Below are 12,829 nucleotides of genomic sequence, written 5' to 3'. Positions count from 1 at the left end.
GAGCAAATGTGTTATTACATCTCTTCCACATAATGTTGTTATATCAAAATTAAATGTCTAGACATTCCAACACCTCCCCTACCAAGATCAGAAGGTCAACAAAGCATTTTCTATTTACTTTCCAACCCTTTGAATATAAATTAAGCCTAATAAATACATTTTGATTGACAAATTTAAAATCAGGATGTGAGTTTGCTCGCTGAGCTGGAAGGTTCGTTTTTAGACGTTTCGTCACCATTCTAGGTAACGTCATCAGTGAGCCTCCGGTGATGTGCTGGTGTTATGCCCTGCTTTCTATTTATCTGTTTAGGTTTCCTTGGGTTGGTGATGTCATTTCCTGCATTGGTGATGTCATTTCCTTGTCTTTTTCTCAGAGGATGGTAGATGGGCCCCAAATCAATGTGTTTGTTGATGGAGTTCTGGTTGGAATGCCATGCTTCTAGGAATTCTCGTGCGTGTCTCTGTTTGGCTTGTCCTAGGATGGATGTGTTGTCCCAATCAAAGTGGTGTCCTTCCTTATCTGTATGTAAGGATACGAGTGATAGTGGGTCATGTCGTTTTGTGGCTAGTTGATGTTCATGTATCCTGGTGGCTAGCTTTCTGCCTGTTTTGACCAATGTAGTGTTTGTTACAGTTCTTGCAAGGTATTTTGTAGATGACGTTTGTTTTGCTTGTTGTCTGTATAGGGTCTTTTAAATTCATTAGCTGCTGTTTTAGTGTGTTGGTGTGTTTGTGGGCTACCCTGATGCCAAGAGGTCCGAGTAGTCTGGCAGTCATTTCGGAAATGTCTTTGATGTAGGGGAGAGTGGTTATGGTTTCTGAGCCCGTTTTGTCTGTTTGTTTGGGTTTGTTGCTGAGAAATCGGCAGACTGTGTTCATTGGGTACACAGATAAATAGAAGGCAAGACATAAGGTTCTAAAAGGGGAGGGCGAACAGCCAGAAATCGTGTTACATATTGGCACTAATGATATAGCCAGAAAAAGGATTGAGGATATAAAAAGTGATTTCAGGGAGTTAGGATGGAAGCTGCAAAGCAGGACGAACAGAGTAGTGTTCTCTAGTTTACTACCAGTGCCACGAGATAGCGAGGCGAGGAACAGGGAGCGGGCGCAGCTTAACACGTGGCTGCGCAGCTGGTGTAGGAGGGTGGGTTCAGATATGTAGATAATTGGGATGCCTTCTGGGGAAGGTGGGACCTGTACAAGAAGGACAGGTTGCATCTGAACTGAAAGGGGACCAATGTCCTGGGTGGAAGGTTTGCTCGAGTAGTTTGGGAGGGTTTAAACTAGTATGGCAGGGGGATGGGAACCTGCGCTGTATACCGGAGGTGAGAGTTGATGCGGGTGAGGCAATAGCAAGAGGTAGACCAGCTAGTGGGAAGGATTTTCCTGGGGAGGAACAAAGGGATCAGTTAAAATGTGTTTGCTTTAACGCAAGGAGTATCAGGAATAAAAGTGATGAACTTAGAGCATGGATCAGTACCTGGTGCTATGATGTTGTGGCCATAACAGAGACATGGGTTTCTCAGGGGCAGGAATGGTTGCTGGATGTTCCAGGGTTTACAGCATTTAAAAAGAATAGGGAGGGGGGAAAAAGAGGAGGGGATGTAGCACTACTAATCAGAGAAGGTCTCACAGCTACAGAAGCTTCCATTGTCGAGGAATATCTGCCTACCGAGTCAGTATGGGTGGAAATTAGGAACAACAAGGGAGTAGTCATCTCGTTAGGGGTTTACTGCAGGCCCCCCAATAGCAGCAGGGAGATTGAAGAACGCATAGGTCGACAGATTTTGGAAAAGTGTGGACGTAGTAGGGTTGTTGTAATGGGTGACTTTAACTTTCCCAATATTGACTGGAACCTCCTTCGAGCAGAAGATTTGAATGGAGCTGTTTTTGTAAGGTGTGTTCAGGAGGGTTTCCTAACTCAGTACATTGACAGGCCGACGAGGGGAGAGGCCATTCTAGACTTGGTGCTCGGAAATGAGCCGGGGCAGGTATCAGATCTTGTGGTGGGAGAGCATTTTGGTGATAGTGACCATAACTGCCTCACATTCTACATAGCTATGGAGAAGGAGGGGATTAGGCAAAATGGGAGGATATTTAATTGGGGAAGAGGAAACTATGATGCGATTAGACATGAGTTAGGAAGCATAGACTGGGAGCAATTGTTCCATGGTAAAGGCACTATAGACATGTGGAGACTGTTTAAGGAACAGTTGTTGAGAGTGATGAATAAATATGTCCCTCTGAGACAGGCAAGAAGGGGTAAGATAAAGGAACCTTGGATGACGAGAGCGGTGGAGCTTCTCGTCAAAAGGAAGAAGGTAGCTTACATAAGGTGGAGGAAGCTAGGGTCAAGCTCAGCTCTTGAGGATTACAGGCAGGTGAGGGAGGTCAAAAATGGTCTGAGGAGAGCCAGGAGGGTCACAAGAAAGGCTTGGCAGAACGGATTAGGGAGAACACAAAGGCATCTTACACTTACGTGAGAAATAAGAGAATGGTTAAAGAAAGAGTAGGGCCAATCAGGGATTGCATAGGGAACTTGTGTGTGGAGTCTGAGGAGGTAGGGGAAGCCCTAAATGAGTTTTTTTGCTTCTGTCTCTACGAAAGAAACGAACTTTGTAGTGAATGAAACCTTTGAAGAGCAGGTGTGCATGCTGGAATGGATAGAGATAGAGGAAGCTGATGTGCTGAAAATCTTGTGAAACATTAAGATTGACAAGTCGCCAGGCCCGGACCAGATTTGTCCTCGGCTGTTTTGGGAAACGAGAAATGCAATTGCTTTGCCACTTGCGAAGATCTTTGCATCCTCGCTCTCCACTGGAGTTGTACCTGAGGACTGGAGAGGCAAATGTAATTCCTCTCTTCAAGAAAGGAAATAGGGAAATCCCCGGCAATTGCAGACCAGTAAGTCTCGCGTCTGCTGTCTGCAATGTGTTAGAAAGGATTCTGAGGGATAGGATTTAAAACCATCTGGAAGAGCATGGCTTGATTAAATGCAGTCAACACAGCTTTGTGAGGGGCAGGTCATGCCTTACAAACCTTATAGAGTTCTTTGAGGATGTGACTAGAAAAGTTGATGAGGGTCGAACTGTGGATGTGGTGTATATGGACTTCAGCAAGGCATTTGATAAGGTTCCCCATGGTAGGCTCATTCAGAAGGTCAGGAGGAATGGGATACAGAGGAACTTAGCTGTCTGGATACAGAATTGGCTGACCAACAGAAGACAGCGAGTGGGAGTAGAAGGAAAATATTCTGCCTGGAAGTCAGTGGTGAGTGGTGTTCCACAGGGCTCTGTCCTTGGGCCTCTACTGTTTGTAATTTTTATTAATGACTTGGATGAGGGGATTGAAGGATGGGTCAGCAAGTTTGCAGACGACACTAAGGTTGGAGGTGTTGACAATATAGAGGGCTGTTGTAGGCTGCATCGGGACATTGACAGGATGCAGTGATAGGCTGAGACGTGGCAGATGGAGTTCAACCTGGATAAATGTGAGGTGATGCATTTTGGAAGGTCGAATTTGAAAGCTGAGTACAGGATTAAGGATAGGATTCTTGGCAGTGTGGAGGAACAGAGGGATCTTGGTGTGCAGATACATAGATCCCTTAAAATGGCCACCCAAGTGGACAGGGTTGTTAAGAAAGCATATGGTGTTTTGGCTTTCATTAGCAGGGCGATTGAGTTTGAGTCGTGAGATCTTGTTGCAGCTCTATAAAACTTTGGTTAGCCCGCACTTGGAATACTGCGACCAGTTCTGGTCGCCCTATTATAGGATTGATGTGGATGCTTTGGAGAGGGTTCAGAGGAGGTTTACCAGGATGCTGCCTGGACTGGAGGGCTTATCTTATGAAGAGAGGTTGACTGAGCTCGGACTCTTTTCATTGGAGAAAAGGAGGAGGAGAGGGGACCTAATTGAGGTATACAAGATAATGAGAGGCATAGATAGAGTTGATAGCCAGAGACTGATTCCCAGGGCAGAAATGGCTAACACGAGGGGTCATAGTTTTAAGCTGGTTGGAGGAAAGTATAGAGGGGATGTCAGAGGCAGGTTCTTTACACAGAGAGTTGTGAGAGCATGGAATGCGTTGCCAGCAGCAGTTGTGGAAGCAAGGTCATTGGGGACATTTAGGAGACTGCTGGACATGCATATGGTCACAGAAATTTGAGGGTGCATACATGAGGATCAATGGTCAGCACAACATTGTGGGCTGAAGGGCCTGTTCTGTGCTGTACTGTTCTATGTTCTATGTTCTATAACACCAGCACTTCACCGGAGGCTCACTGATGAGGTTACCTAGAATGGTGACGAAACGTCTGAAAACGAACCTTCCAGCTCAGCGAGCAAACTCACATCCAGAACCTCAACCTGAGCTACAAATCTTCTCAAAGCTCGCTAAATTTAAATCAGTTGAAAATACAAAGAATGACACAAAAATAAGTGGCAACAAAAACAGATTATATCAGAAAAATACTTACGTGCAGCTTTGATTTGCCTTTGTGTTGCTTTGTACCTCAAATGTACAAGTCCCAGAACTGCGTAATGATCTTGATTCTATGAACGGTATAAAATAATTAATTATCAAAATAATGAAAGTAGTATAGAGGTGGACATTGCAGATTTACCAATAAATTATTCCACTCAATACACAATGAGTTGTTAAGATTTAATAGTTTCCTGTTTACTTCATGACCTAGAAGGGGAAAATAACTTTTCCGATCTTTAGCATTAACAAATTAGTTATTCTACATTTTATTCTGAATTTGCAGGTCGAGTAGTATTTTTAAGTCATACCCGATCACCTTAACAGCGGTGGGAATGAAAGCCAGTTTGCAAAAGTAGTAAATGTAGACAAAGTATTTATTAGAAGTCGTTAAGAAAAACCAATTATCCCATTATTATCTCCGAACCATCCTGATGATCAAGGGTGATTGATCTTTTGGGCATTATTGGTGCTTAAAGTCACTGTGCTATTGGTAGTTTATGGTGAGGATCATAATCAGTTAAGTATGGGACACTATGTTGTGTTCAATTCAATAACAGTATAAATAAAAATCTAATTTGAATTATTAAATAATCCATGAATTTTTTTTGCTGCAGAGAATTCTATCCCTTCCTGTGTGCCATTCATTTTGGAACCACTCCTCTGAAAGCAGAAGCCACAACTTTGAGCAGGTAGAAGAATTGATCCAGAGAAACCATCCCGTCAAGTGAAGGTGTAGAGAAGAAAAATAGTGGATATATGAGGTGAAAGAAATTTACAACCTGAGCAACAAAAGTTTCTTCAGCAAGCTGCTGCTTTTTGTGTGGGTAACAAGTACAACTTATAAACAAGATAAGTTAAGAAAGATGGATGCAAAGGTTTAACTGTTGGATGAGGCGTATTTTAAATTAAAATAGTCAAATGGTTCAGGAAACACAAGTCAACATGAACAGATTAGAGATAAACTGAGACTCATACATTGGTGTTCCATAACTTAAAGATTTTGTTTGAGGGGCCTGGAGTTGAAGTTTTAAACAGTACCATTAGAACATTTAACAAATTAATGCACACCTTCCAGTCCTTTGGGTCAAGTGTTTTCAACAATGGATATTCCTCTATTTGTAATTCTTCATCTTCTGACTCAGATGATGATTCTTTCTCGTCTTCCAGTTCATGAAAGGAGGCTGACACACTCCTCGCCCGGCGCTTTACAAGGGCTTCAAACCATCTTCCAACTGGTTCCACTGGACGTAACACAGAAGCTACAAGTAAAAACAGAAATAGTTTGAAAGGCCTTGCTAGATACAGACATCCTTATTGTGCCAACCTTAAATAACACTTTTAAGCACTGACATGCAAGTTAAAATCTATGGAACCTAATGCAAAAGACCAAAAGCAGTTCTGTAAACCATCATGGCTGAAAGAGTAAAAGGTTGATGTCAAAAGAGCAGAAGAATGATGATACTGGTGATCAGGAGATCCACTCCTTTGATTTTTAAAGTATAACCAATGTAAGAAGCAAACGTTGAGGGTGTAAGCAACTTTATGGCACTGCAGAGAGAAAGAATGAATTAAAATAAGAGACAATGAACGATGTACGGCGTGTAAAAAAATCACCGAGAGGTTGACACAGTTCATCTCTAAGGAACTGAAATGGACAGCAACTTTGAGAATCTGAGCGTGCAAAAATAAAAGTGGACATCCGAGAATTGACATCCAACATAATCCTTTCATTGCTATACGAGTATCTTCTTAGACTTGGCATTGAAATCGATGTAAAGGTGTGTAGATGCAGTATTTACCCACTAGGTACCCTACATTGTCAGAAAAAGTTAGGTACAAGTAAATTTTTAAGTGCATGATAATTCTTAATGACTGACAAACAACTGCTCTAACACTGAAACCTAAATTTTACAAGTGTGGAATCCGATTTTTTTCACATTATAATTATTGTTGGAGGTTAAAAATGTATTACTTCTAACCTTTTCTTTCTGTTGTTATCCCTGAATCCTGACCTCCTCTCTCTATAGTTATGCTACTTACTGTACATGATTTTACAATAAATTAAAAATATCCAATTTGTACTTACTGGTTTAGACTATGCATGTCTCAGTGAGGATTCTTCAATCTGATGTTGTTGATTGCCCTGCTCTCAGATGCCACACGTCCCCTGTAAAGGGCGCCACACTCTATCAGACGCCTGATTACAGCAACTTGTCACTGAAAAGCCCACAAAGAAACTGTGGGCTTTTACCAGCGTAGTGAACAGCAAGCACTGTTTCTTCACAGATAACTGCAAAATCCAGGACAATGTCTACCCCAAAAACCAACACACTACCACAACATCACCTCATCAGATACATCAAAAATTAAACCTGGGAATTCAAAGAGCCAAAGTCAGAGTATACAGCTACAATATCTCACCAATTTTGTAACTGAAAATGGTTAACAGTGCTCTATAGATCACGTAGGTTAATTCTTCCTTGCAGGAACTGGAGCGGATTCTCTGTTGATGGTGGGGTACATTTGTCTGTGATATGGAAACCTAGTTCTGTGAAAGATGCATTTTCAAAACAAGTCTTCACAATTCAGGAAAAAAAAATCTTAATTGGGGCTCCTTCAACTCCAGAAGAACAAAACAGATCAGTGCAATACATTTAAGCCTGAGGTTGTAGGCATGCTCACCAAGCCAGTGGATTTGGTTGCAAACATTTCATCACCCGGCTACCCTTTTACCTCTGGTAAAAGCATCAGTGTTCTGTCCGGCTTGTTATATGCCTTGGTTTGCTGGGGTAGTTGGTATTAATTCCGGTTTTGTTTCTCACTGATTTGTACACAGTGTCTAATTCAATGTGATTGTTGATAGAGTTCCGGTTGGAATTCCAGGCCTCCAGGAATTCACTGGCACGTATCTGTTTGGCTTCTGCAATTATCGATGTGTTGTCCCAATCAATTTCATGTTCCTCGTTATCTGTGTGTAGTTTGACAAGTGACAATTGGTTGTCTCTCTTGGCGGCTAGGTGGTGCTTATATATCCGTATAGACAATTTCTGCCGGTTTGGCCTGTGAACTGTTTCTTGGCTTGGCAAGCATGTCTACAACCTCATCTGTAACCCGAGCTACAAATCTTCTCACAAACTTTATACATTTAAGCCAATTTAGGGAATGTAATAAGCGTTAGGTCTCACTCTGGAGAACATTGAGAAAGAACAACATTCCCATTATGGAGCCCAAACACCTGTAAAATTACTAAAATTTGTTTTATAACCACATACCATTCGTAAAATGGCAATAAAGTTGCCCAGTAAAAAAAAAGCAATAGTCCTTGTTTTAGCACTGTCACACAGCAGTGAAAACAGTATGCAATGTTTTTGGAAAACGAGAACAATGTTGCCAATCAGAAGTTCTCAGCACTTGGGCAATGAATGAATATTTGAATTATTTTGTCTCAACAGGCAACACGACAGTAATCCTACATGCTATAATTTTTCAAATGGTGCCATAATACTCTTTAACTTAGTTTATTATTGGTCAATTTGATTGTTTGTTGGTATTTTCACAAAATCACGTCTTCAATTACCGGTTGTAAGATTTTCTGAGATTGTAGTCTTTGGCTAGCGATAACACATTTGAACCCATGACGTGACTCAGTGGCAAGCCACATTTGAGTACTTCTTCCAAGTTGATGCTTCAACATTACAGTGAGTTCACCACTGTCAGAGATACTACTTGACACAAAAGACCATCAATGTTTGCCTTTTCAGATGAAAGGCATACAGTGTTTTAGCTTTTATTAATAGAGGGATCGAGTTCCGGAACCAAGAGGTTATGCTACAGCTGTACAAAACTCTGGTGCGGCCGCACTTGGAGTATTGTGTACAGTTCTGGTCACCGCATTATAGGAAGGATGTGGAAGCTTTGGAAATGGTGCAGAGGAGATTTACTAGGATGTTGCCTGGTATGGAGGAAAGGTCTTACGAGGAAAGGCTGAGGGACTTGAGGCTGTTTTCATTACAGAGAAGAAGGTTGAGAGGTGACTTAATTGAAACATATAAAATAATCAGAGGGTTAGCTAGGGTGGATAGGGAGAGCCTTTTTCCTAGGATGGTGACGGCGAGCACAAGGGGGCATAGCTTTAAATTGAGGGGTGAAAGATATAGGACAGACATCAGAGGTAGTTTCTTTACTCAGAGAGTAGGAAGGGAATGGAATGCTTTGCCTGCAATGGTAGTAGATTTGCCAACTTTAGGTACGTTTAAGTCGTCACTGGATAAGCATATGGACGTACATGGAAGAGCGTAGGTTAGACGGGCTTCAGATCGGTATGACAGGTCGGCACAACATCAAGGGCCAAAGGGCCTGTACTGTGCTGTAATGTTCTATGTTCTATGAATATGAGAAGATCCGTCTTTGTTATTCAAAGAAGAACGATGGAACTTTTCTGGTGTTCTTAGTAATAGTTATCTCTCGATCAGACATCAATAAAAATTGTTAGATTGGATATTTGTCTCTACGGTTTGTAGGATCTTGCTGTGTTTCCTCAAATTACAAAATTCTGAAATAATGGCTATCAAGCGCTTTGGGATAGACACACCCACTGTTTTGTAAATAGTTTTATTTTTCACTGCCTAATAGCTCAATGGCTTGAATGTTTTCATATCATGTTTATGGTCGACTCAGTAATGCTTCAAATTTGTTGAATGCAATGGCAGTAGCTGATTTTCCGCTAAAGAGAAAGTGCAAACAGGAACTGTGGTCCATTTTGGGACAGTAGTGACATGAAAACTGTCAACATTGGTCATCAGCACAACTGTTAGAAACTGTCAGAGTCTGCATATGCACAGTTAAACATAAAAATCCAGAAGTTGCTATTCTATGGTCCCTCTCTGCAAATGATTTATAAATTACTGAGCAAGCAAGAACTTACTTTTTCACTGAAAATACTTGAAACAAAAAGTGACACCTTGTTGGTCAGGTGTAGCTGTTTTTAGTGATGTACTAAGTTCATAATTACCTCTGAGCCTCTTTGCAGCTGAAGAAAAACAATTTTACTTGTGGTATATAAAACTCCTCCACAATGAAAAAACCTAACATTTTAAAATCACTTTAAATTCTAAAGTTTAATGTTTCCATTTTTACTTTAATTCTATATTTATGCCCAAATTTTTATTTTGATCTCAAATGTGACACATTGAAAAATTAAACCTAATATTAGGTTTTTAACTTCCTTATTCACTGTCTGAGAATACTTCAATGTGAACATGCTTGATGCCTTCATTGTTGCAAGATATCGGAGTTCCCCTTAACTTGGCACAATATTCAAATTACCATTTGAAAAAGAGAAATACAGACCAGTGACTGCAAACTACAGGCTATAATTTATCGACTTGAGCTGATTTTGCTATAAAGGAGTTCTTTCACATTAGTTCCAGAAATTTAAGACTTGTGACAAACATTAAATGATGTATATTCTTTGAAAAGAATAAATGATTTTAACTAGTTTGGAAAGAAACTTAGGAATGATTACTCAAGACACACAGTTAAAACATTACCAGTATTAAAATATAACCTACAAATTATAATCAAGATTTTTCATGGAAGTTATTAAAGATATCTAGAAGACAGAATTATTTGAAGCTACCGTTATTTTGCAAAAATAGGAATTTTGAAGAAGTAATATACGTGCCTTTTGCTATAATTGCATGACATGTCTTCAGGCTTGTGCAGATTATTTTTAATGTGTTCCTGTTGGGACTATTGTTCACATTATAACTCAGCACAGGGATTAAAAATGTGTGCTAAGTCAGACCACTGCATTTTAATTTGCTCAGTTTTGATTTATCAATGGAATCATCCTTTCTATGGCATATTCCCAAAGTAAATTCAAAGGACAGATGTTAGAATAACTATTGACCAGCCAAACATTTGCTATAAAGTATACACCATTCCATGCTCAATTTTCAGTCAAAAATTGAGCACTAAGCCCTTGTAGGCAAACTACTTTCAACATGTATATCTTTCAATTAATTTATTGCTCAAGAAGCAAAGGAATCAGATGTATTTAATGCAAACTTAGTCAATCTACTTCATCAGTAATCCACCTCTGCTACTATCTCCATCTAGTCTTATCCCTGACTGCCACAAAGCTTCAATACCATCACCCCATCATTCTGTATTCCTACTTCTATCTCCCTCGCTACATTTTCACATACCATTTCTTTACAAAAACAGATGTAAAATGTAAATCAATAATGAGTGCAGTTTAAAAAGACTGACAAGCATTGGAGAAATCAAGTCTAGAAGTGATATTCAGGATGATGGTTTCAAGAAGGTTTGGGAAGGAGATGAACAATGTTGTGAACAGTATTAGATCTTGTTAGTGGAAAAGATATGGAGTTTGAAGATCAGCTCCAGATCAAGCAGGATTCCAAGGTTTCAGAAAATTTGACTCAGCCAGGGTAAATAACAAATCTGGGGTGGAGTATGTGGCAAATGAGCAAATTGTACAACAAGGTATTGATTTCAGTCTTCCTGATTTTGTTCGTCGCTATTCCCTTAGTCTTTTTCACCCATCAAAATTCTTGGTTCATTTGTTTTCTGACCTCCAAAGATAATGTTTACATCGCTTCCCTCTCTGCTGTTACATTCAAAGAATATGATTGTTCTTTCAAATCTGAACCTACTTTCTCATAAGATTAGTTTCTATGAAGCTCAAGTCAGGCCAATAAATGAACCGTTGTCTCATGGAAAGGATACAGACTAAAACTAGTCACGTGGCAATATTTATCCCATCTACAGCCTCCAACATCACATCAAAACTATTCTCGCTTTCTACTTTTATCAACACTATTGTCGTCACCACTGTTTTCTTTTCCATTTTTGTTGTTCCAACTATACTAACTTTTACACTATTCTGCCACTCTCACATCCTTAAGTTAAATTGATTGGACAGTCTCCATTAATTCATTTCTTTCTGGAACTTAAAATTGTAGAATTTCATATCTCTCATTTTCTTTTCTTGCTTCAACGATTTCGAACTGTTTTAAAACTCAAGCATACCTTCGTTTAATTTAATTCTTCTTTCTTACTCGAACTATAGCGCGTTTCTCCACTAGGGGTCTTCGAACTTCGTTCGATTTTCTCAATTTTTAAAGGATTATATCCAACTATTCCACGTCAATTAAAATTACAATAACAGGCTTGTATCCACTGGATTTTATAAGACTAAGTCATACAAATGGCAAAAGTTGAATACATACGCAATGTTTCAAATTATGAAAGTTGACGTTAAAAACGGTCAACAAAAGCTGAAATTAATAGTTTGCATTCGTTACATTTACTCCTAGAGTTTCTGTAATTCGGAGTTGAAACACACCCATTTAGTCTCTCCTGTTGCATTTTGAAAACGCCAATATTTTGTTTCATAGCATTATTTGCTCCTGGAAAACTGAACACAAGTTATACAGTGCCTCCATGGATTCTATATATTATGAATCATTATCAATCTCTTTAGGGTTTCTAATTCAATCCTCATCAAGACAGTGGTAAACTCGACAGTGTTGTCTTAAATAATCTTCCTAAATTGTGGAGAAACTTTAACTGTTTCGCGACTTAATCATTTGACGAAACGTGAAGTAATGCCACCGTGATTCAGGCCAGTTACAGCCGTATTCAAAGACGAGAGAGCGCACTTTCAGCCTGATTTCTGATTTATTTTAATCTCTCGGTCGGAGGAGTCTCAGGGCCCAGAACAGTGAGGGGCGGCACTTTCTCTCCTTAAAAACTCTTACCTGGCAGGTTTTTAAAGACGGCGGTGGTACGGCCTTCCTGCGCCTCGCACAACATCGTTAATGCACTCACTCCCTGGCCACACAAGCTCTGTTCACAGGACCATCAAACACACGCTGTTAGCTCCTTCGCCCTCAGTCAAAGAGCCGCCGCCACCGGCTCCGCATGGACGCAACAACCGGCCGGCTACCCTCACACTAGCATTTCTGGGTCATTCCCTCCGCGTGCAGAACATAAATTCCTCCGTCCAACCGCCAAGGTCTTCAAAGAAACGTTCCGCAGAGCAATTTCACCAATGCATGCTGAGAGGGCGCTAGTGGCTCAGTGATAGTGTCCCTTACCCTCGGTTAGAATTCAAGCCCCAGCCGCCCCCGACGTGTGTCATATCATTCGTGAACAGATTGATTTAAAAATGTCTACTATTGCATCCTGTCGGGATTGGATCTAGAACTGGGGGCACAGTTGAAAAATAAGAGAGATGTTACTTACATTTGAGATGAGAGTTCTTTTGATGAAAGCATTTTATTTAATTGAAGTGGAATTTTTGAGTTGATTTTG

The 12,829-nt window shown here is 40.3% G+C and overlaps 1 protein-coding gene across 1 annotated transcript in view; it reads right to left on the bottom strand.

Annotated features, from left to right (window-relative positions):
• Positions 1–12,516, bottom strand: part of dnajc2 (DnaJ (Hsp40) homolog, subfamily C, member 2) — a 51,659-nt gene extending 39,143 nt beyond the window's left edge. The window contains exons 1-3 of the mRNA XM_048554231.2: positions 12,274–12,516; positions 5,555–5,745; positions 4,479–4,554 (exon numbers count right to left, since the gene is read on the bottom strand). Coding sequence (XP_048410188.1) covers positions 4,479–4,554; positions 5,555–5,745; positions 12,274–12,328 — 322 coding nt within the window. The 5' untranslated portion in view covers positions 12,329–12,516. The remainder of the gene's footprint in view (positions 1–4,478; positions 4,555–5,554; positions 5,746–12,273) is intronic.
• Positions 12,517–12,829: the final 313 nt, after the last annotated feature.

The sequence above is a fragment of the Stegostoma tigrinum genome, chromosome 25, assembly GCF_030684315.1.
Source record: "Stegostoma tigrinum isolate sSteTig4 chromosome 25, sSteTig4.hap1, whole genome shotgun sequence".
Lineage (NCBI taxonomy): Eukaryota > Metazoa > Chordata > Chondrichthyes > Orectolobiformes > Stegostomatidae > Stegostoma > Stegostoma tigrinum.
Note: the sequence above shows the minus strand (reverse complement) of the source record. Positions and strands in the feature narration are given on the sequence as shown.